At 37.7% G+C, this 20,710-nt stretch overlaps 1 protein-coding gene across 6 annotated transcripts in view; it reads right to left on the bottom strand.

The window, feature by feature from the left end:
* The window catches only part of nAChRalpha4 (nicotinic acetylcholine receptor alpha4), a 57,656-nt gene that overhangs the window by 18,502 nt on the left and 18,444 nt on the right, over nt 1–20,710 (bottom strand). For 5 of the 6 annotated variants that reach the window (XM_033377095.1, XM_033377093.1, XM_033377094.1 and 2 more), the window contains one exon: nt 4,562–4,677. In XM_033377095.1, the coding sequence (XP_033232986.1) occupies nt 4,562–4,677 (116 nt within the window). Of the gene's footprint in view, nt 1–4,561; nt 4,678–13,018; nt 13,200–20,710 lie in introns of all 6 variants that reach the window. The other variant, XM_033377092.1, reaches the window with a different exon arrangement.

Genomic DNA, 20,710 nt, shown 5'->3' on the forward strand with positions numbered 1-20,710 from the left:
GTTTTGGTAGGAAAGAAGACCGGGGAGATGCGAATGTGCGTAGACTATCGCCAGCTGAATGACCGTTAGCTACTTGACGCCTATCCGCTACCACGGATTAATCAAATCCTTGAGAGACATCGGAGCTACAGCGCGCTGTATATCTGGACATTGTCATCGGACCCGCCATGGAGCCGTACACGTTCGCGTATTTCGACGACATCATCGTCATCGCACCTACTATAAAGCCGTACGCGTTCGCGTATCGCGACGACATCATCTTCATCGGAGCCACGCTAGAAGATCACGTCAGCAACCTTAGAGAAGTTTTCAGGAGGCTGCGAGAGGCGAACCTCCGACTAAACAGAGTTTCTTCAGGGAGAGTTTAGTCTATCTCGGCCATTTCATCAGCGAACGAGGCATCCACACGGATTCAGACAAGATCAGCGCAGTACAGAAACTATCGGCACCCACCACTCTGAAGCAGCTGCGACGCTGCATCGGGATGGCATCGTGGTATCGACAAGATGGTCCAACCCGTGACCAACCTGCTCAAAATGTATCAAAAGTGGGAGGGGACAGACGAATAACAACAGGCATTCAACACGCTCAAGCAGAGACTCACGCAAGCACCAGTCCTGGCATGCCCCGACTTCGGCGAGCGATTCGTACCCCAAACGGACGCCAGTTCGTATGGACGCGGAGCAGTGTAGACACAACAGATCGAAGGAGCAGAAAGAGTCATCGCTTTTGCAAGCCGTCAACTACTCAAGACAGAAGAAAACTTCTCGGCCACAGAAAAAGAGTGCCTTGCCTTGTCTGGGCAATCCGACAGCTCCGATGTTTTCTGGAAGGCAACCTCTTCGATGTAATCATGGAACACCTCACGTTGAAGTGGATAAACTCCATCGAATATCATACGTGACGCATCGACCGCTGGGCCTTGGAGCTCCACCAATATGGGTGACATACACCACCGACGAGGAAACCAAGACGGTGTGGCAGACGCCCTCTCACGACAACCAGTAGAGACCCTTCAGCGAGTGGATGAAGACCGGAGCCCCTGTCTCTGCCTGCAGAGACTCCGCAGGCGGATCCAGGGACAGCCGGAACGGCATCCGGAGTATCATCATTGAGAGCGATTAGATATACAAGCGAGCCAGCAGCAGAACCAGGACCATCCAACAGCAGGACACCTCGGGATCAGGAAGACAGGAACACGGATAGCCCAGAGGTGCTACTGGCTCGGACTGCACCGAGATGTCGCCCGAAATATCCGGCAGTGTACAAAATGCTGGCAGTACAAGGTGAGTCAAACTAAACCAGGAGGGAAGATGCACACCCGCCATGCCCAAGAACCACTGGACATCGTATGCGCCGACTACGAAGCACCATTGCCACGCTCCAAGCACAGCAACACTATGTTGCTGGTGTTCTTCGACGCCAAGTGGGTGAAGTTTGGTCCCACTCCGCAGGGCCACCACCGCACTACTGGAGACAGCTTTCCGGGAACGGATCCTGAGCCACTTCGGAATCCCACGGAAGTTCGTATGCGACAACGGGACCCAATTCACAATTCCTTCCGAAAGTTATGCAAGCGGAAGTGGAGTATACGGCGCCTTACACCCCACAACAAAACCTGACGGAACGAGCCAACAGGATGATCAAAAGTATGATCGCCCAGAATACCCAGCAGGCATCGCAGACGCAGAGCAGGACCTACAACCTACGTATTGGAGACCCATGAGTTAAATTTATTTCTACCATCATAGCACGATTCCAGAAGATTCCGGGAAGACAGTGACGAACGGCCGGACTAACCAACCTCAAGGCCCACCACGGCAATGAGAGCACCCACACCAGCGAAGACGACGAATACGAATACGACGACGACGACGACCCCAGCACTAAGAAAACCGTGAGTTCATGAGGGCCGCTTATGGTAGTGCGCTGCCATAATGACGTCGCCCTGCAAGGGTCAACCGCGTACACACGCAGTAAGATAGCCTTAACTCCCCTTAAGAGATTAGAGTAGAACGCACCGATCAGGGAAACCCAATTGTAGGCATCAGTGGTCAGGTTCTAACCAAACAAGGTTTCTTCCTCCACCAGATCCGAGATGGACAACTGGAGGACAAGTGACGCCCGGACGAGCAACACCTCGACTCAAAGAGCCTCGAAGATCTCTTCACCTCCGCGAGGTGGCTTAACGACATCGACCGCCCGAGCAAGTCGCGACGAACCCTTTCCGGTATCCCACGGTGACGATGCTGTCATCGGACTCGGACGAGGAGGTCCGAGTAGGCCGGGCACAGCAGAAGCCCACCAAAAGCCCACGCTGCCGTATGAATCATGGCCTAAGAGCAGGCGCCGCCGTCACCCCACGCACGTCTCGAAGACGTGTCGAGCCATAATGCGACGAGCCAAATACCAATAACAAGATTCAGCATTCTTTACTGACCGTCGTCTCCAAAAAAGCAGGCTAAAGCAAAAGAAACCTAAAGAATAAAAATCATTCAGAACTAAAACTCAAACAAAACCCTTATTTCGTTGCAACGACGGGCTCTTACTCGGACATTAGCGACGACAGAGACGGGCCGGACAACCGCCAGAAGGACGCTCCAGCCAGCGTAGCGGCTGGCGTGGGACCCTGGACCACCTGGGAAAACGCCGACGAAACTCTGCAGCTGCTGCTCGCCCACCCATGGCCCATTACCTCACCCAGGCCCGAGAGGTAGGTACGCTCGGCCACAGACAGCAAGCGACGAAGAGCCGCGATGCATAGAGGAAGACGACACCACCCTGCTACGCAGCAGCGACGGCATTTTGGGCGAAGAGTAGCCCCGACGGCTCGGGGTCCTCGCCCTTCAGGGTGGACCTGGCCCGATCCCGGACAGCAGCTGGGATGAGGGGTAGCACGCTCAACTGCAGGAGTGGGATGCGTAGGAGGTGGCGAAGGCCCCGTGAAATCAGAAGTATCCCAACGAAGAGATGGGCCGTATCCCCGCCACCAGAGGAGAGAGACTCGGCCGGGTTAATTGGCAGCCCCTGGACTACGAGCAGATGGTTTGGCTATCAGCAGTTACCACCAACTGCGACGTCCCGAACCCAGAAACAATGGACCGCGCGGCCGGAGTGCCAGGACCAGGAAACCCTTACCAACCAAAGGGAAGTAGCGACCTGTCATTGGGCCTGGACGAGTCGGTGGTGGACTGCTCACAGGGTTCAACGAGCCCATAGGGCTTTATTGTTCCGTTACATTTATCTCATTTACCCTTAACACATCAATGAATCCTTGTTTATCCCCTTGTAGGTACTAACCAGTTAGATTGAGTAAAGGGGAAGCATCAGCTCACCACGAAAAAGCCCGGGGAAATCACGCCTACGTCACACTCTCAGAACAGCGGCGCCAAAAGAGACGAACGCCTACGCAGTCAAATTAAGAGAGCCCGGCCATGCGCTGAAATAGCACAGCGACAATGTTAGGAGAGCCCGACGATCGCTCTCACGCCTGTGTACGTCACACCGAAACAGCAGCGGTGCCAAGAGAGATGAACGCCTACGCAGCCAAATCAAGAGAGCCTGACTAGCGCAGAAATAGCAAAACGACAATATCAAAGCCAGTATGGATTATAGGAAGAAGGGAAGATACCGGCTTCTCACACCCCCGAGCAGAGGCCAGCAGCGGAAAGCTACAAAGTCGCAAAGCGGCAAATAGGCTGCCGAAAAAGGAAAAAGCGAATCCTGCACGGTCCATCGGGGGCCAGGCTCGGGAATGTTTTCCGAACTCCGAAATAGAGCGGTTGGGCCGCGGAAGAAAGTAAAAGTGATCAAAAGGTGACCAAGAAGTACAACGATGACCAACAGCAGCAGGATATCAGGATCCAACAAGACATTAAGCGACGGGAAAAAAGGGTAAGCCCTTTAATATTCCCCCGGTATATTATTTGTCCCCCCGGTATGGTTTTCATCACACGATTCACACTGCGTGCGCATTTTGGCCGCAGATGACTCTTCTCTTAGGTCTTCACACACAAATCCCGCTGTGGGGAATCAAGTGAGCTGCGGCGAAGTTCGTACCTCTCCCTAGCTGCCGCCTTAACCTAACCTAACCTTACGTGTTTATGCCAGTAGTCTGTTTAGTAGTCTCTATGATTATAAGTTTTCGGCTTTCTCGTATCTCCAAAACTGCGCTTTAACTTGTTTGCCAGTTTTTATATTAAATTCATAATTGTTGTTATATTAAATTCATAATGTATGTTACAACCTCAAGGAGGCATTTCATCAATCAGAATCACTAACCAATATAGACATGTCGCAAAAATTCTCTAACATAAGAAAATGTAAAGAAAACCGGAAATGTATTATAAGGAACGACCCTGGAATAAATGATGTATTATATTGGCTAGAACAAAGGTTCGGTTATTATATTGTATTGCGGCACATGAACATCAACCCTAACGTTTCGACTGGTTATTATATAGATTCATTGGTCGCGAAATTTCAAAGTTATATAAACTTCGGCTCGCAGAAGCTAGCTTTCTTATTAAAATATTTATCTTAATATATTTCACTTTCTTACCTTACAGCTGGAACCTCGAGAATATCCCATTCAACAGACATATAAAACTCTGATAAATCCACACCAACATCCACGACGTTGCTTCCCAATTGTTCATCCATATGCCTCAAGTCAACCTAAGAAAATGCAATACAATTCATTATAAAATGTGTTAAATTAATAAGAGGAAAATCTAAGACTCATTGTTACGTTGATAGATATTTATGTTTTTACATATCATCACAAAGAATTTTTAGAAAAGAGTAATCTCTGCGATAAATTAAACATTTAAAACCAAACAATGGTATATTTATGACATTTATGTAGTTTGCCAATTTAACGTATGTAGATAATAAATTGGAATCACATGCAAACTATTTACACCTCATTCAAAAATTTAACATAGTTACTGTTGATTAAGATTAGATAATTTTACGAAAATTTATAACAATTAAATACAAAATGCAACAACAAGTTCTGCTTCGGAGGCCGAAGCATTTAATACCCGTTATATATTATGATACATAATATATGAATGATACAGTCACTCGATTTTGATTATTTTAGACAGTTATGTCTATATATTCAACAGTATTCGCCTTCACAAGGAAGAGAGTTTGTTTCGCAAAGACTTTAAGATATGATATAATTATTTGTATAGATGACTTTTCTTATGAGTAATCGAGTAATCGACCGACCTGCAAAAAATTATAATTGCCATTATGGCATTACTTAATTAATTTACATTTTTTAATTTATTTTAAATTATGCAGTTTGGTTTAGTTGAAAAATATCTAATACAATATTACACCAAGTACATGTAATAAGTTATTATTATATTGTTCTGCTACACGTTTCTAAACGTTGTTATACAAAAGAAACTGCATAGCAAAAAAACATAGCAATTAAAAACAAACAAATAATAAATAAAATAAGAGATTAAAAAATAAATAGAAAACGAAAAATTCTATTTTTTCGACTTAACGAAATTAACGAACTCCAGTCATGCGTGAACGGCGGCAATTTGAATGGAACCATTAATTAAGCACTTGAGAAAACTGGGAATTACATTGACTCACTGTACAAATTTTAAACAATCAATCATTCGATACGAACAGAGATTATTGATATTTTGGGTTTTAGTGAAAATACGCTATTTTTAACATGAGGATGATGATAAATAAATGACGATTTAAATTCAGAAACCAAAAATATATGAAATTTGAATATTTTGTCTTAATTGAAATGCCGGAAAAAGAGATAATTAAAAAAAAATTGACTTGAAATTTGGTACTAGGTAATTAGTAAAAAAAAAAACGAAGGAATTTTAAATAATATTATCGGACATAGGATACAGCGGTCCAAAATATATGCAAATTGACTCGAACCTTCTCGGAACAGACATATTTTTGTGGAGATGTGTTATTAACAATTTTGAAACAAATACAAATTTAATGAATTCGGTTCACTGAAATATGTACATATGTACATTGTACATCGCTCAACTGTGTCGGGTCAAGCAGCTTAAATATTGTAAATGGATGCCAGTGGTGCGTCCCAAAGGAAATGCATTTTGTTGTTGTCATTTCCTTTGCCCCCACTGTAAAGATCATTTGCTACCGCATATGCACATGCAGCGGAATTCTTTCGTCTCTTTATATCGCAATCTCTCGTACTCGGCTTAACAGCGGCCCCGAGCAGCTCTAACGCTCTCGGGCTATCCTACTCTCTCGCTCGCGTCTAAGCTTGCTGCATAGGGCCCGGCAATTTGGTCCGTCAGCCCTTGCATTGTCAGTCTTGAGCTAATCGTCGCAGCTATTAGATTAACATCCTCGCATCAATCGTTCGCCCAATCATCCCCATATGTACCTACGCGATAAGTTGGTTTGCATATGCAAATAAATTGTGAATTATATACAACCTCTCGACTTTCATTAACTTCAAATTGCAACAGTTATTAAAAACGCTTAATAGCTTAACAAACTGAAAAAGTTCAAGGCGCTATATTTTGTCAACATTTTTATACCCGATACTCAAAATGGGTATTCGGGTATATTAGATTGGTGGTGAAAATGGATGTGTGTAACGTCCAGAAGAAATCGTTTCCGACCTCATCAAGTATATATATTCTTGATCAGCATCAGAGCCGAGTCCATTGAGCCCTGTCTGTCTGTTCGTCCCTATCAGCGCCTTGTGCTCAAAGACTACAAGAGACAGAGCAACGATATTTGATATACGGACTTCTGTGATATGTCACTGTTACAAGTTTAATTAAAAACTTTGCCCCGCCCACTTCCGCCCCACAAAGGGCGAAAATCTGTGGCATCAACAATTTCAAAGATACGGGAAAACAGAAAACGCAGATTCGTAGAGGATGACTATATCTTCTAGAACGCATCTGAACGAATGAATCTGAATCAAGAAAACAATTTCATTCTTTCCGCTCTGTCTCTCTCTCTAACACATTGCAAAATATGAGTTCAAGGATCTCAGAGACTATAAGAGCTAGAGCAACCAAATTTGGTATCCACACTCGTGTTAGATCTCACAATAAAACGGATATTTCAAAATTTCGCCCCTCCCCCTTCCGCCCCCACAAAGGACGAAAAGCTGTTGCATCCACAATATTGCAGATTCGAGAAAACTAAAAACGCACAATCATAGAGAATGACCATATCTATCAGATTGTTGAATCTGGATCAGATCGCATTATTATTATAGCCAAAAGGAACAAATCAAATGCAGTGACTATGCAGCGCCCGACGACACGCTCAGACAGATTTTCTGCCTCTCTCGCACGCACTCTTTGTCGTGTCATTAAAATTGGCGGCGTCTGCCGGAGGAGAGCCATACTGACTAAGTATCGGGTATAAATGTAGAGTTGCGGTCGCCGCAGCAACTCACAACGTTCCCCCTCGTTTAAAGCTATAACTATGTAAGTATAAGCTTGTATGCGACTGTCAAAATGAAAGCAGATGCATCAGCTCGTTTTCGTCAATAACATCACTAATAAGACTTACCAAAAACCAGTTTGTCTTCAAATTAAAGTTAGTTTTTTTGATAAATGGAATATTCTGAATAGATGATTTCGAAAAGTCAAATTCACACTGAGTCAGTACTGAGTCGGATTAATTTTGTGTGTTTCCAAAATTGATAAATTTATAAATCATCATACATTTTTCATAATTAATTTATAACTCTAGTTAACAGCTGCCATCAGACTCATTTTGTCTGTTAGACTTAAGCATCAAACAATTTTAATAAATTATATTTGTTTTTAATTTTATGTTATTGTTTTAAAGATAAATATTTGTTTTAAAATATAAATGTCCCAGACTAGAAAAAGTACAATTATGTTATTTACTGTTATTTTTGAAACAACTATACAGTAGTCTATGCAAAAATTCAGTTACAAAGATTTTTCAAAAGATAATGCGGGGCATCAAGGTGGATCAAAATGGAGGGTGGGTGGTCAGGGACGGCTTATGGGGAGTTAATTATATCTTCCTGTTGGGCAGGTCTGTCGGAATGGTACGGACAAGTCTACGCCTGGTTCTGCATTTTGACTGATTACGTCATTTCGATTGGTATCTAGTAGCTTGTGTGTTTATGACATCACCAACTAGGTGGACCCTGAGGTCCTTGGCTATTTTATAGTTACGGATGTACCAATCAGCTCCAGAAATCTTGCTTAACATTTTGCTTTGGAACACCCTGATTATATTGACGTTAGATTTGGCTGCGATACCGTAGACCTTTATTCCTTATTTTCAAATAGGCGCTAGGATAGCTTTGTATATGAGTACTATATTAGAAAGACTGAGCCTGTTGACAGGGTTTAGCAGACAGTATGATTTTATGGCCTTGCTCTCCAGGCTACATGGCAAAAGTATGTCTAGTATCCAGCGTGACTCCTAGGTATTTATGTTGTCTCCGTTGGTCTATCAGCTCGCCAAGAAGAAAAACACCAGGGCACGTTTCTCTTACACACAGGTTTCATGGTCGGTTTTGCCAATTGCAAAATATGACTTCAAGAATCTCAGAACCTATAAGAGCCAGAGCCACCAAATTTGGTATCCACACTCCTGTGATATCGGACCTTGACCGTTTTGTGTCAAAATTTCGCCACACCCCCTTCCGCCCCCATAAAGGACGAAAATCTGTGGCATCTACAAATCTCAGAGACTATTAAGGCTAGAGTAACCAAATTTGTTACCCGCACTTCTGTTAGATCTCACTATAAAACGTATGGCTCAAAATTGACTCTGAACAAGTCTGAGCTATGACTGACGTAGTACAATAGTATTCAATCCTCCCAATCATCGACTTCTTAATACTTAATTGTGCTTGCGTTTTTCCTTAACTTTGTCTGTTTTCCTTTACAACTTTCCTGTTGTAAAAAAACGAAAAAATATATGTATTCAGCCAGTTTCCGTTTTTCATTTTCACAAAAGTTTTCCGACTTACTTTTGAAATCACATTTATTGGGGCTCCCTTTTTCACAAACGAAAACATTTTCCTCGACGAAATGAAAAGTAAACGGCTTTTTATTCAACAATACGAATTTTAATTGCAAAAGGAAAACAATAGATGATTTATTGATGCATTAACATAAACTTGGCACCTATTTCAGTGCAATTAAACTTTTGCTTTCTTTACAAAATAATTTTTTTTAACCCAACCTCAAATTTAGCCAGGGCAACAACAATTATCGTTTTGGTGCAAACAGCTGACGTAGTACGATTTGAAAAGAAAGAAATTTTTACGCATTACAGCACAGCATAACAGCTCAGACTGTGCTTTTAACATGCGCTTAACATCTGGGTAAGCACAGCTGTTTCCCGCCCCATTTAATTTTGACTCTAAAATGTAAATGCCGCAAATAATTATTTTTTTTTAAGTCCCGCTTCTTTATATCCAGTGGAATGCATATATCATTTTTCTCCAAAATCATTTTGAAAGTCGGAAATCTTGACCATTAGCAATATAATTTTCAATTTGCATGCTATTACTTACACGTCAGCATGCTATTACTTCGTCAGACATGTTAGATACACAAGTGTTGCATCTAAGATGTCTGGTACTTCTTAGATCACGAAATTTCTGCTGTCGTATGCTTCAAAAAAAGCAATTGAAAAAATAAGAGGCATTTTAATCACACCGTATTTTTACAAAGCATCCTGATCAGCTGTTTTTGTTTGCCAGACACGACGAAAAATGAAACATATCTATAAAAAAAATATGTGAAAACTGGAGCACCATAAAACGAAACGTTTTGGCTGAAAACGCTTTCCGCAAAAGTAAGTAAAAAACGGAGCCTGCCTGATTATCTAAATTGTATAGCCGTTTCCGATTTTTTGCAGGAGTTGATTAAATATAAATATATTAGTACATATACTTGTTGTGTATGTAAAGGTAGTGAAACATTTTGTATTTACCTTTGGCTTAAAATTATGAGGATTCATACAAATTTCACTCACCACAACTTTCTGGAATATCCATCGATGAAAAAGTTTTCGAAAATTTAGAGCTATAAAGCTTTATGCGAAATACGACAAAAATAAATCCACAAAAAACGAATCTCAAATGCTCGATTTCGATTTTTTCCTCACATTTATCTTGTGAGCAACCACAAAATAGGTTTTTTTACAAAAACGTCTCACTCTATTGTCTAGTAAATAATTTCTTCTTGTCAATTTAAATAAACAAATGGTGTGCGAGTTCAAGTTATCGCTATCGTTAAGTTATATCACAAAATCATAAAAAACGATGAAATAAGAATAGGTTTCTCAATAATTTGTTTCTGAAATAAATAAGTATTTGATGGAAATCATTCAGAAAAAATAGTCGATTGGATGAGCAGCTCCGGTAGGACTGAAACGAGCCACCATAAATCAAATCCTAGTGCTCATTAAGCACGGTACTAAGTGACTTACGTGAGGGTTAGAGGAAACAATCCGAATAGGCCCACTGGTCGAAAAGGTGATCAGTAGGATTCGATCACTGAGGGAAACCTTTTCATATATGTATACGGACGGACACAATGCCTCGACTTGGTTATTATAGCTGGTATAAATAAATGTTTTCTTAACGGATCAGAAACTTTATTGGACTTCAATAAATACGTTGTTACATCAACAATCATTTTGTAGCATATTATTTTACTTCTCTAATGACAACATGCAACACAATATTTACGCTTCGAACCAAACCGATTTTTTCGGATAGATTTATTGCTTTAAATTTGTGATTTTTTTTAAATTAAACATGTTAGTGTTGTAATTTTCTTCACATAACTTTAGTATCTTACATCTGGTTGTATTGAATATTGAAATTCTGTAAAGCTGATAAATGTAGCTAGAAATATTACATGAACACTTTGTAGCTTCAGCTTACCGTCTGGAAAATATTGGGCTTACAAATTCAAAATTGATCACATTTTGCGGTAGATTTTTCAAAAAAGTATCTTTAAAAACTTACAACAAGTCGAAAAAATGATTTCTTGTGTTTTCCCTTTTTTATGTATAGCTACATTAATTAGGCGTTTGTAAATACCGTCCCAAATGCCATGCTCAAAAGAAAAATCCAACCCAGAATATGTATTGAAAAAGAGATCAGTTGTCAAAAGACGAGAAAGAGATCACCTAGATTGGATGGAGATGGTCGTCATCTAGAAGAGCCGGAATTTCGGTTTTAATTCCATTGCTCATCGATGGTATTGACTTGACTTTCACGTCAGTGATTGTTTCTAAGAATGAGTTCAGGGATCCTTTTAAATCCATACTGCTGTCAATACATTTATAACATTTCTTTTTTACTAACGCACTATTCCAAAATGGAATTCTATAAAATCATCAATTTTGCTAACCATTTTATAACATAGTAAAGCAATTTCAATAGAGGGGCTTAGTAGCTAGGAGTTCAGAAATATATAACTTTTCACAAAAACAATACTATTAAATAAAAAATAGTAAGCATTGTAAAAACGTGCGAGATTTTTCAAACTATTTATAAACGGAGTACAGGCAAAATATGGCCATGAACAAGACATGAAAAGAAATATAGCCAGAAAGGAAATACATCGAAAAAGTACCGCATATGTTATGTATTTAACAGCAACTGCATACAATGCGATGATCAGTCGGCGAAGCATTCATCAGTAATTTAAATAGATATTGATAAAAGAGTACATATACATATTTATTTATATTTAGTCGGCATTCCTCGGATAAACCTATATCACAGTTCTAGTTTGATATTCTTCGCTTTCAATTTGCCTTTCAGTTGAAAAATCACTTATTTTTCTGTTTCGAAGACGTATTTATTATGTGAGATATTCGTAAGTTTATGTAATTCGTACCTTATTTTTAATAGTATTATTAATGTGTATAAGTTTTTTTTGTACAGTGTTTGACATCTGGGGTCTCCATTAGATCTTGTGCATCATGTAAAACACTTCTAATTTCAAATTACCATGCTCAACCTATGAATCATTTTTAAATAAAATATCAAAAAGACCCAATAATGGCAACACCAAAACTCAAATTAAACTTCTGGCAGCAATAGTATTTTTAGAATAATTTTTTTTTTTTGCGTTACTCTCAATATTCTCCGGTCATTGTTAAAATTTGCCACTAAGTAATAGAAACAACAGCAAGTCGTGGAAGGCCATTCCCTAATTTTAGCCGAATTTTGTATACTACTTTTTATGTCTTACTTATAGGCTTGCTTGGTGTAAGTCTTTTAGTTTACATTTGTATAATTTAAAATTTATGCATACATTTTTGCGAAAAAAAAAAAGGTTTAAAGATGAAAATAATATTAAAGGCCATTGAGAGTTACCGAAAGATCACATCCACCACTGGCAGAGAAGCTAGAGTCGGAGATGCAGCATGCGCCGTCTCAAATATACAATCACTCATACAGAAGTAAAAGGTCGAAATTCTACCAGCTAATTTCATGTTGATCATCATCATAAAAAAGTAAAATTTAATGTTCATGCTTGGCCATTTACGAGTATGTATTTTTATATATCACATGCTATACGGAAAAAAATAATTTCAAGACAATATTGAAAGGTCTAGGTCTAATTTCAGAGCATGGCACATGCACTCCAAGCATATGAAACAAAGCATGGGAATCGCTTTGCTTTCGCAACAAGTATAATCACACATGCATTTTAAGGTACATACCATGCATAAGTATTTACATATGTGTTCTATATATGCATGGACAGAAGTTTTTGATACAATTCAAGCAAGCTCAAATTATAGCTATGTCAAAAACTTATTCTATTATTTAAAAACACAATTTCAATTGAGTGAATTCATTAACAAAACAAATGCCATTCTTATGATATCATTCCCAATTACTTTTGCATGCATATTTAAATGTAAAGAAGTGAAAGGTTTTTTTGGCTTTAGAAAAAATATAAAATAAAAGTCAAGGGTCTAAAATTAAATAAAGTTAGATTAGCACCTTAAAACCATCATAGGTCCAACTTCCTAATTTTAAGATGCACGTTTGTACGTCATACGGAAAATATTCAACATCGATTGAACAAGACGATTTATAGACGGCAGGTGGTTGCCAAATCACCAGTCCATTACTATAGACTATTGCTTTTGTCATAAGTGTGACTTCATAATGACCATCAGCACTGAAAAATATATATTTTTAGCACAACTCCTGTTACCATGTAAGTATACGCCAATAATTTGTATTGCAAACTAATATACAACTATAATCATTATATTCCATAAATTCATACATACATACATATGTATACAAAATATATACATATACGTATATACACATGTTTGTATTTGATTAGTATATCTATACATAGATATTAATTATATATTGTATATATATATATACATATGTACATACATAAAGAGGAATACACATAAAATTATCAGATATTATTATTTTTTAGAATAATAATTAAATATCTTTTTAAAAGATCTTGACTTTTTATTTTTAGTGTAAATAATTCGTCAATAATTTTTGGAAAAGCATTTTTTAATTTTTGGGTATACATCTTATTCGTAAATAGTATGTATGTGGATCATAGCTTATTGTTTATCGTTACACTTTTCAGATATTTAATCCGATCAGTCAAAACATTTCTATAGTCCCTGGTTGAAAAAATGGAATCGCTCTTGCTAAGCTAATTCTTTGTTTCCTTTTACATTCGATTTCAGGTTTATATTCATATATATTTAGTTCCCAGAAAGTAGAGTAGATTATTGGAGGTTATTATCACATTGGAACGAAGTTTCTAACGCACAAAAGGAAGCTTTCATGACTAAGTTTCGTTTTTTATATAGACAGGATGTAGATATTTTGTAGGAATCGATCGGGTCGGACCACTTATTATATCATATAGATTCAAAATAAACGAAAGAATAGATAGTTAGTTATGTTTTGTGAGGAAAAAAATGCACAGCCTGTTTAGAATATATGGTCTAGCTTGATGGTTTTTCTAAATTTTTTGATAATTAGATATTAGATATTTTTTGACAGATATTGTGAGATTGAGGCATCTTTAGGCATTAGGATGACGTCCATCAATAACATTTTCCAAGATGACCTCATGGTGTAAAAGGTGTGTTCACGCTGGTTTCCACACAATTTAAAAAGGAAGCCCGTGTCGATTGGTGTAAGAAAATTATCAAAAAACACGATTGTGAGGCTGTGTTTAACATCATGAATACCTATATATGAATTTGATCCCGAAACTAAACATTAATCGACGCTATGGGTGTTTCACAGCGAGCCAAATACTCAACAATTCAACGCCTGTTGGTTCGGTAACTGGTCAACAGCAACTGGTAATGTTTGCAAAGTTAGGAAGATCAATTTTCGGCAGGGATCGTTAATAAAATCAGCCACTTAGAATAGTCGCATAGAAAAATTAAATATAAAAATATAGTGCTCTAAGGATAATCTATGCATATCCACTAAAATTTTTATATTTTCAGTTTTACGGATAATCTTTGGTAATAAATATTTTTATAAATTTTTATTAATAACTAACCATAATAAAATAAGGATATGTATACATCGCAGCCCGACAAAGTTAAAGGAACGTTTGCCAAAAAATACATTATTGCGCACAACAGCACAAACTGTGCTCGTAACATAATAAATTTTGCGAAACAAGTGTTTCCCGGCACATACTATTCGGACTTAAAAATTAGCAACAAATTAGTTTGAGGTAACACCCAGATGGGGTTGAACTTTCTCCAAAATCGTTTCGAAGTTATATCAGAAATTTGAAAGCTTGACCACAAGAATTCTAATATTCAATTGGCCTGCTGTTACTCACAGTTCGTATGTCAAATACACAGGATTGCATCTAAGATGTCCTGATCTTCATAGATCGCGTATTTTCTGCCGCCGTTTTGTTTCAAAACAAGCAATTGAAAAACTAAAAGTAATTTTTATCATTCTGTATATTTGAGAAACAACTATGTCAGCTGTTTTTTTTTTTTTTTTGACAGAAGCAATGTTAAAGTTAAACATATCGACCACCTAAAAACAAAAACGTAACGTTTTGGCGGAATTGATCCTGCATTATTTGTCCGAAAATCCACATCTCCGAAAAAAGGGGTTGAAACCGTTAAAAATAGCGATTTTGGCCCTGACGTGTTAGATATCAGAAATAAAATACTGAACCATCCCATTCAAATGATGCCAAACTGATGTCATGGACCCTTAAAGCACGGGTGTATTTATATTTATTATATATAACATATATCTATTTATATATGTCGATTTTATATATTAGAGAGATAATGGTTACGCTGGTAAAAAACTATTTTTTGACGGGAAGTTTTTGGAGAATTAAGGAAAACCTACCTTTAAATACGGACTGTATTTTACTAACACAGTCCGAGTTTTTGCACATCGCCCCACTCATCAGATTTTTTAGCCACCCAAAATATCAAGAGGTTTCTGCATTGCAAACATTTCCTTACATCTAACTGGATCTTTTTATTTCCAGATATTTAAAAAAATTGAGTGTTCAACGTTTTTAAGCGCCAAAAGAGGCTGATAAAGCCTTGCTTTGGACTGCCGCGAAAATATGTTAAAAATGTTCATAATTAGGCGGGAAACTCAAATAGCAACCCACGTATGTATATGTAAATGTGTAGGTGGATATTTAAGCGTCGTTTAAGGTATAGTTAACAGCACCATTGCAACCATTAAAGCAACCCATCCCAACATGGTGCTTTACAATCCCGTCAAACAGCTAAAACTTGCAAATAAAAACATAAAATATTTTTATCCCCAGATGCGGGTTGCATTCAAAGTGTAATTGAGTACACTTGTATTTATCAAATATGGATAACTGTGTACTCTGCATTAGTGTAGTGATAAATTTCGTTTACGAAGTTTTTGTTTTAAGAAGTTATTAAATTTAATAACTGAGTGCATCCACTTTCAGGCAGATCACAACTTTTATATGAAAATTATGTTAAAAGAAATGAAAAAGAATATAATAGTAATGAAATGTAAGTAGGCGCCAACTTAATAGAGAATAACAAATAAAAATTAAATTAAACACACATTTTTCTAATTACACCCAGGAAAAAAAGGCGAACTCTGAAATTTCATGAATTTTTAACTTCTCCAGCCTAGGGCTTACTTAAATGTTATTTGATTGATAATAAATCGGTGCCTAACAAAAATACATACTAAATAGTTTGATGTCATATTCATATAATTAACGAGGAGGAACGTTGGGAGTTGCTGAGGAGACCGCACCTCTACATTTATACCCGATAGTTAGTCAGTATGGCTCTCCTCCGGCAGACGCCGCCAATATTAAACGACACGACAAAGAGTGCGTGCGAGAGAGACAGAAAATCAGTCTGAGCGTAACGTCGGGCGCTGCATAGCCACTGCATTTGATTTGTTCCTTTTGGCTATTAAAATGATCCGATCTGATCCAGATTCAGCAATCTGATAGATATGGTCATTCTCTATGATTGTGAGTTTTTAGTTTACTCGAATATTTAATATTGTGGGTGCAACAGCTTTTCGTCCTTTGTGTGGGTGGAAGGGGGTGGTGCGAAATTTTGAGATATAAGTTTTATAGTGAGATCTAACAGGAGTGTGGATACCAAATTTGGTTGGTCTAGCCTTAAAAGTTTCTAAAATTTGTGGATGCCCCAGATTTTCGTCCTTTGCGGGGGCAAAACAGTCAAGGTCCGAGGACAACCAAATTTGTCAAAAAATCACCCTTTATCTCATGGTATGTCTTCTAACGAAATTGCAATAGCAAATCTAGCATTTGCTAGAATGAAATCGTTCGGAACAACAGAAATAGCACAACGGAGAACATTTTTTGCTACCACTCATTGAAATAATTCTAAAAGACAAGTCAATTGAACTCAAACGCGTTGACTTTCATATTAGAATTCCATTCGCAATGAAGAAAAATAAATCGCAAGGATACACGATGTCAGTTTGCGGCTTAGAAGTAGGAACACAATGTGTTTCACATGGATAATTATACGTGCCGCAAGCAAACCATCGAGCTAAAGATGGGCTGACAAAATTTCTCTTAAAAATTAGTATTCATTCATATTGATGCTGGTTATTGATGCTGATCAAGACTATATATACTTAATGGGGTCGGAAATGCTTCCTTCTGGGCGTTACACACATCCACTTTCCCCACTATACCATTGTATTGATTTGAGTTTCGCGTATACAAAAAGAACGAGGGGGAACGTTGTGAGTTACTGCGGAGACCGCAACTCTACATTTATACCCGATACTTAGTCAGTATGGCTCTCCTCCGGCAGACGCCGCTAATATCAAACGACATGATTATCATATGTATGTACATTAAGGCTGTGCTTATTTGTATGCAAAAAAAAAAATGCCAGAATATATCCTTTATCATCCTTTTTGTATTCGTTTCGTATAAAAACAGCACGCCAAAAATGCATTTTATTTTTTTAATTGCGTGCGTTGAAGCGAAACAACGCCAGAAGTCGAAACATCGAATTGATTACTCAATCGCCCTACAGTCCTGACTTGGCACCCAATGACTTCTTTTTATTCCCTCACACCACACGATTTACGAGCGCTGAAGAAGCAGTTGTGATATCACAGGAGTATATAGGTTACATCAACCATAAACTCACGTATGTATATTCTGTCTGAGTACAGGGTATAAAAGTAGAGACCCGGCACTTTCCGAAGGGATCGGCAAAGAAGTAAACATTTGTACCTGATGCAGGTCCGACACATGACTCAAATGCTGCCCGCCAAATAGTATCTAACGAGAGGCATTAGAAGTTTCGGTCTAATAGTTGCTGTAGAAGGAATGGAGCGCTGTTAATTTATCCAGATTTGGATGCAGTTATATTAACAACAGAATGTTTTGATTTTATTAACGATCCACCATTCCATCAATAAGATCAAAGCTACGTTTAATATTTCTACAACGGTAGATGCAATTTTTTTGGTACTCTTAAAAATTCCTCGTCTTCCTTATGTGAAATAATGATGAGCATGTCGAAACTTCTATATAACGCATAATTTGAAACGATAAAGATTTGCATACGATAGTTATAGAGAAATTTTAAAGAAAATTACATAATAATGAAAACTATCAATATGCTTAAAAATATTTACAAATTTAAAAGTGGTGAATAATACAGCGAGCTATTAACTTATTATATTTTCTTATATTATATTAATTATATTTTCATATTGTAAATCATTAAAAAAAATTCAAAAATTCATTTTTAGACCCTCCGACCTTTTCTGTGTTCGGCAGAATTCGAAGGGACTTTCGTAGCGAAATTGAGAGGTTGAATTACATCACTGAATCAAATAATGATATCAATTCTGTGATAAAAAGAGTTTAAAATTCTTAGAGTTTTGTCAATCTGAACCGTTTGAATGGTCAAACTGAACTGATTGAGAAAAATTAGAAAACATTTTTTTAAAATTCAATATATATTAACAATAACTTTCAACGGTTGGTTAATTTTTCTCAAACTAAATAGCTTTATATCGCTATTTTTTGTAGAACCCTGATATATAATACTTTCTTCTTTAATAACACAGCCCCACAAAAAAAGTGTCATTTTGGTGCACTGAAAACAGAAAACGCAGAATCGTAAAGGATGACTATATCTTTTAGAGTGCAAAATCTAAACCAGATCGTATAATTATTATAGCAAGAATAAAGAAAACAATTTAATTCTCTCTCGCTCTGTCGCTCTCTAACTCACAGGTTTCATGGTCGGCTTTGCCTATAGCAAAATGTGAGTTCAAGAATCTCAGAGACTATAAGAGCTAGTGCAATCAAATTCGGTATCCACACTCCTGCTATATCGGACCTTGACAAGTTTGTTTCGAAATTTCGCCACACCCCCATCCGCCCCCACAAAGTGTGGCATCCACAATATTGAAGAATCGAGAAAACTAAAACACTAACGCACAATCATAGAGAATGACCATATCTATCAGATTGCTGAATCTGGATCAGATCGGATAATTTTTATAGCCAAAAGGAACGAATCAATTTGCAGTGGCTACGCAGCGCCCTACGACACGCTCAGACTGATTTTCTGTTTCTCCCACTCGTTGTCGTGTCGTTTAATATTAGCGGCGTCTGCCGGAGGAGACTGACTATACTGACTAAGTATCGGGTGTAAAAGTAGAGTTGCGGTCGCAGTAGCAACTCACAACGTTCCCCCTCGTTTTTTTTTCTGGGGCTGTGTAATTTATAAGCGAGTTTACTTCAACTTGAATCCAGGTAAGTATTTGCAATTACTAATCGAAAATAAATTTTATTATATATACATATTTCTTATATAAGCTACACTTAGCACATACACATTTTTAATTGGAAATATTACATCTTTCTTGGTAAATTATAAACTTGACCTTTATTGTAATGATACATTTGGGATCGGTTACATTGTTTATATTTTTGGCGGTTACCTCTTCTGAACAACAATTAGGTTCATTCCTATCACTGTATGCACGCGTGAATTAAAGTGACTGGTGAATTAAAGTGGCTCCGGATTCCGCATACTTTTACGTTTTAAGTTTTCGACCAAAACGGTCCTTTTTCGGTTTTAGGTGCTCCCGATATGTATAATTTTCTCATGTCGTGTTAAGCGTACAATTTAGTGCATTGCGCGTACAAAAGCCTCTTTTATACGTAATAGAGATTTTATTTCGATGTATCAATAATCAAAAGAGCTGATAAATTTCGATTTTAATGACGAATTCTTGCACGAAAAACGGCCAAAAAAGAGCTGCAGTAGGAGCAAAATCCTTTGGGTAGCTCTATTTCGGCCAGTTTGGGTGAGGCAGCACAACTTAAATCGCTGTAGGAGCCAAACCTCTCGGAACCGCAAAATTCTGTTCTACAATTTGGAAAACAGATATTCAAAGAACATATAGAAAACGATTTCAGAGATATTCAGGAACATATTTTTGTAAATTCAAGTTATTAATGTTGAAACATAACCCAAAAACGACATCCATATACTAGTACATCCTAACATATCATCAATTAGACTCTCACATGTCTACCAAAAAAATTGGTAAATAATTATTCCATAGGAACGTTAAGTTACATATTGTTTCAAATGTGGATGATTATTTTACAAAAATAACCAATTAGACAAAATTTTAACTTTAATAATTTATCGTAGCCCGATTGACTTAAGAATTAAGTCATTTAACAAAATTTTCCTTGATTTGTTCAAAAGTTATTTATTTATCAAGCCGAAATGGCCCAATGTCCCAATATGCGACAGCACTTACCATGAAAACGGAAAATTAAGAAATATGTGCTTATAAGAAATGCAAAAGCTATATTTCTCTGGTAATGGTAGCAATTAATTGTTAATGCATCAAAAAGACATATATTTTGTTCTTTTCCAAATAAGATTAGTTTTGTTGTATAACATGCCGTTCAATTCTCATTTCGGTGAGAAAATTGTTTCAGTTATGAAAACGGAAATAATTTGCATTTTGCGAAAACGGGAGCACCAATTTTTGCGTTTTCAAAAGTAAATCGGAAAGTTTTTGTGAAAATGAAAGCCGGAGCCTGCCTGGATATTTGAAAAAATATTTTTAAGAATATACCTTTATGTATGCTTATGTATTAAAAATCAAGTT

Source organism: Drosophila pseudoobscura, chromosome 2, assembly GCF_009870125.1.
Source record: "Drosophila pseudoobscura strain MV-25-SWS-2005 chromosome 2, UCI_Dpse_MV25, whole genome shotgun sequence".
NCBI lineage: Eukaryota > Metazoa > Arthropoda > Insecta > Diptera > Drosophilidae > Drosophila > Drosophila pseudoobscura.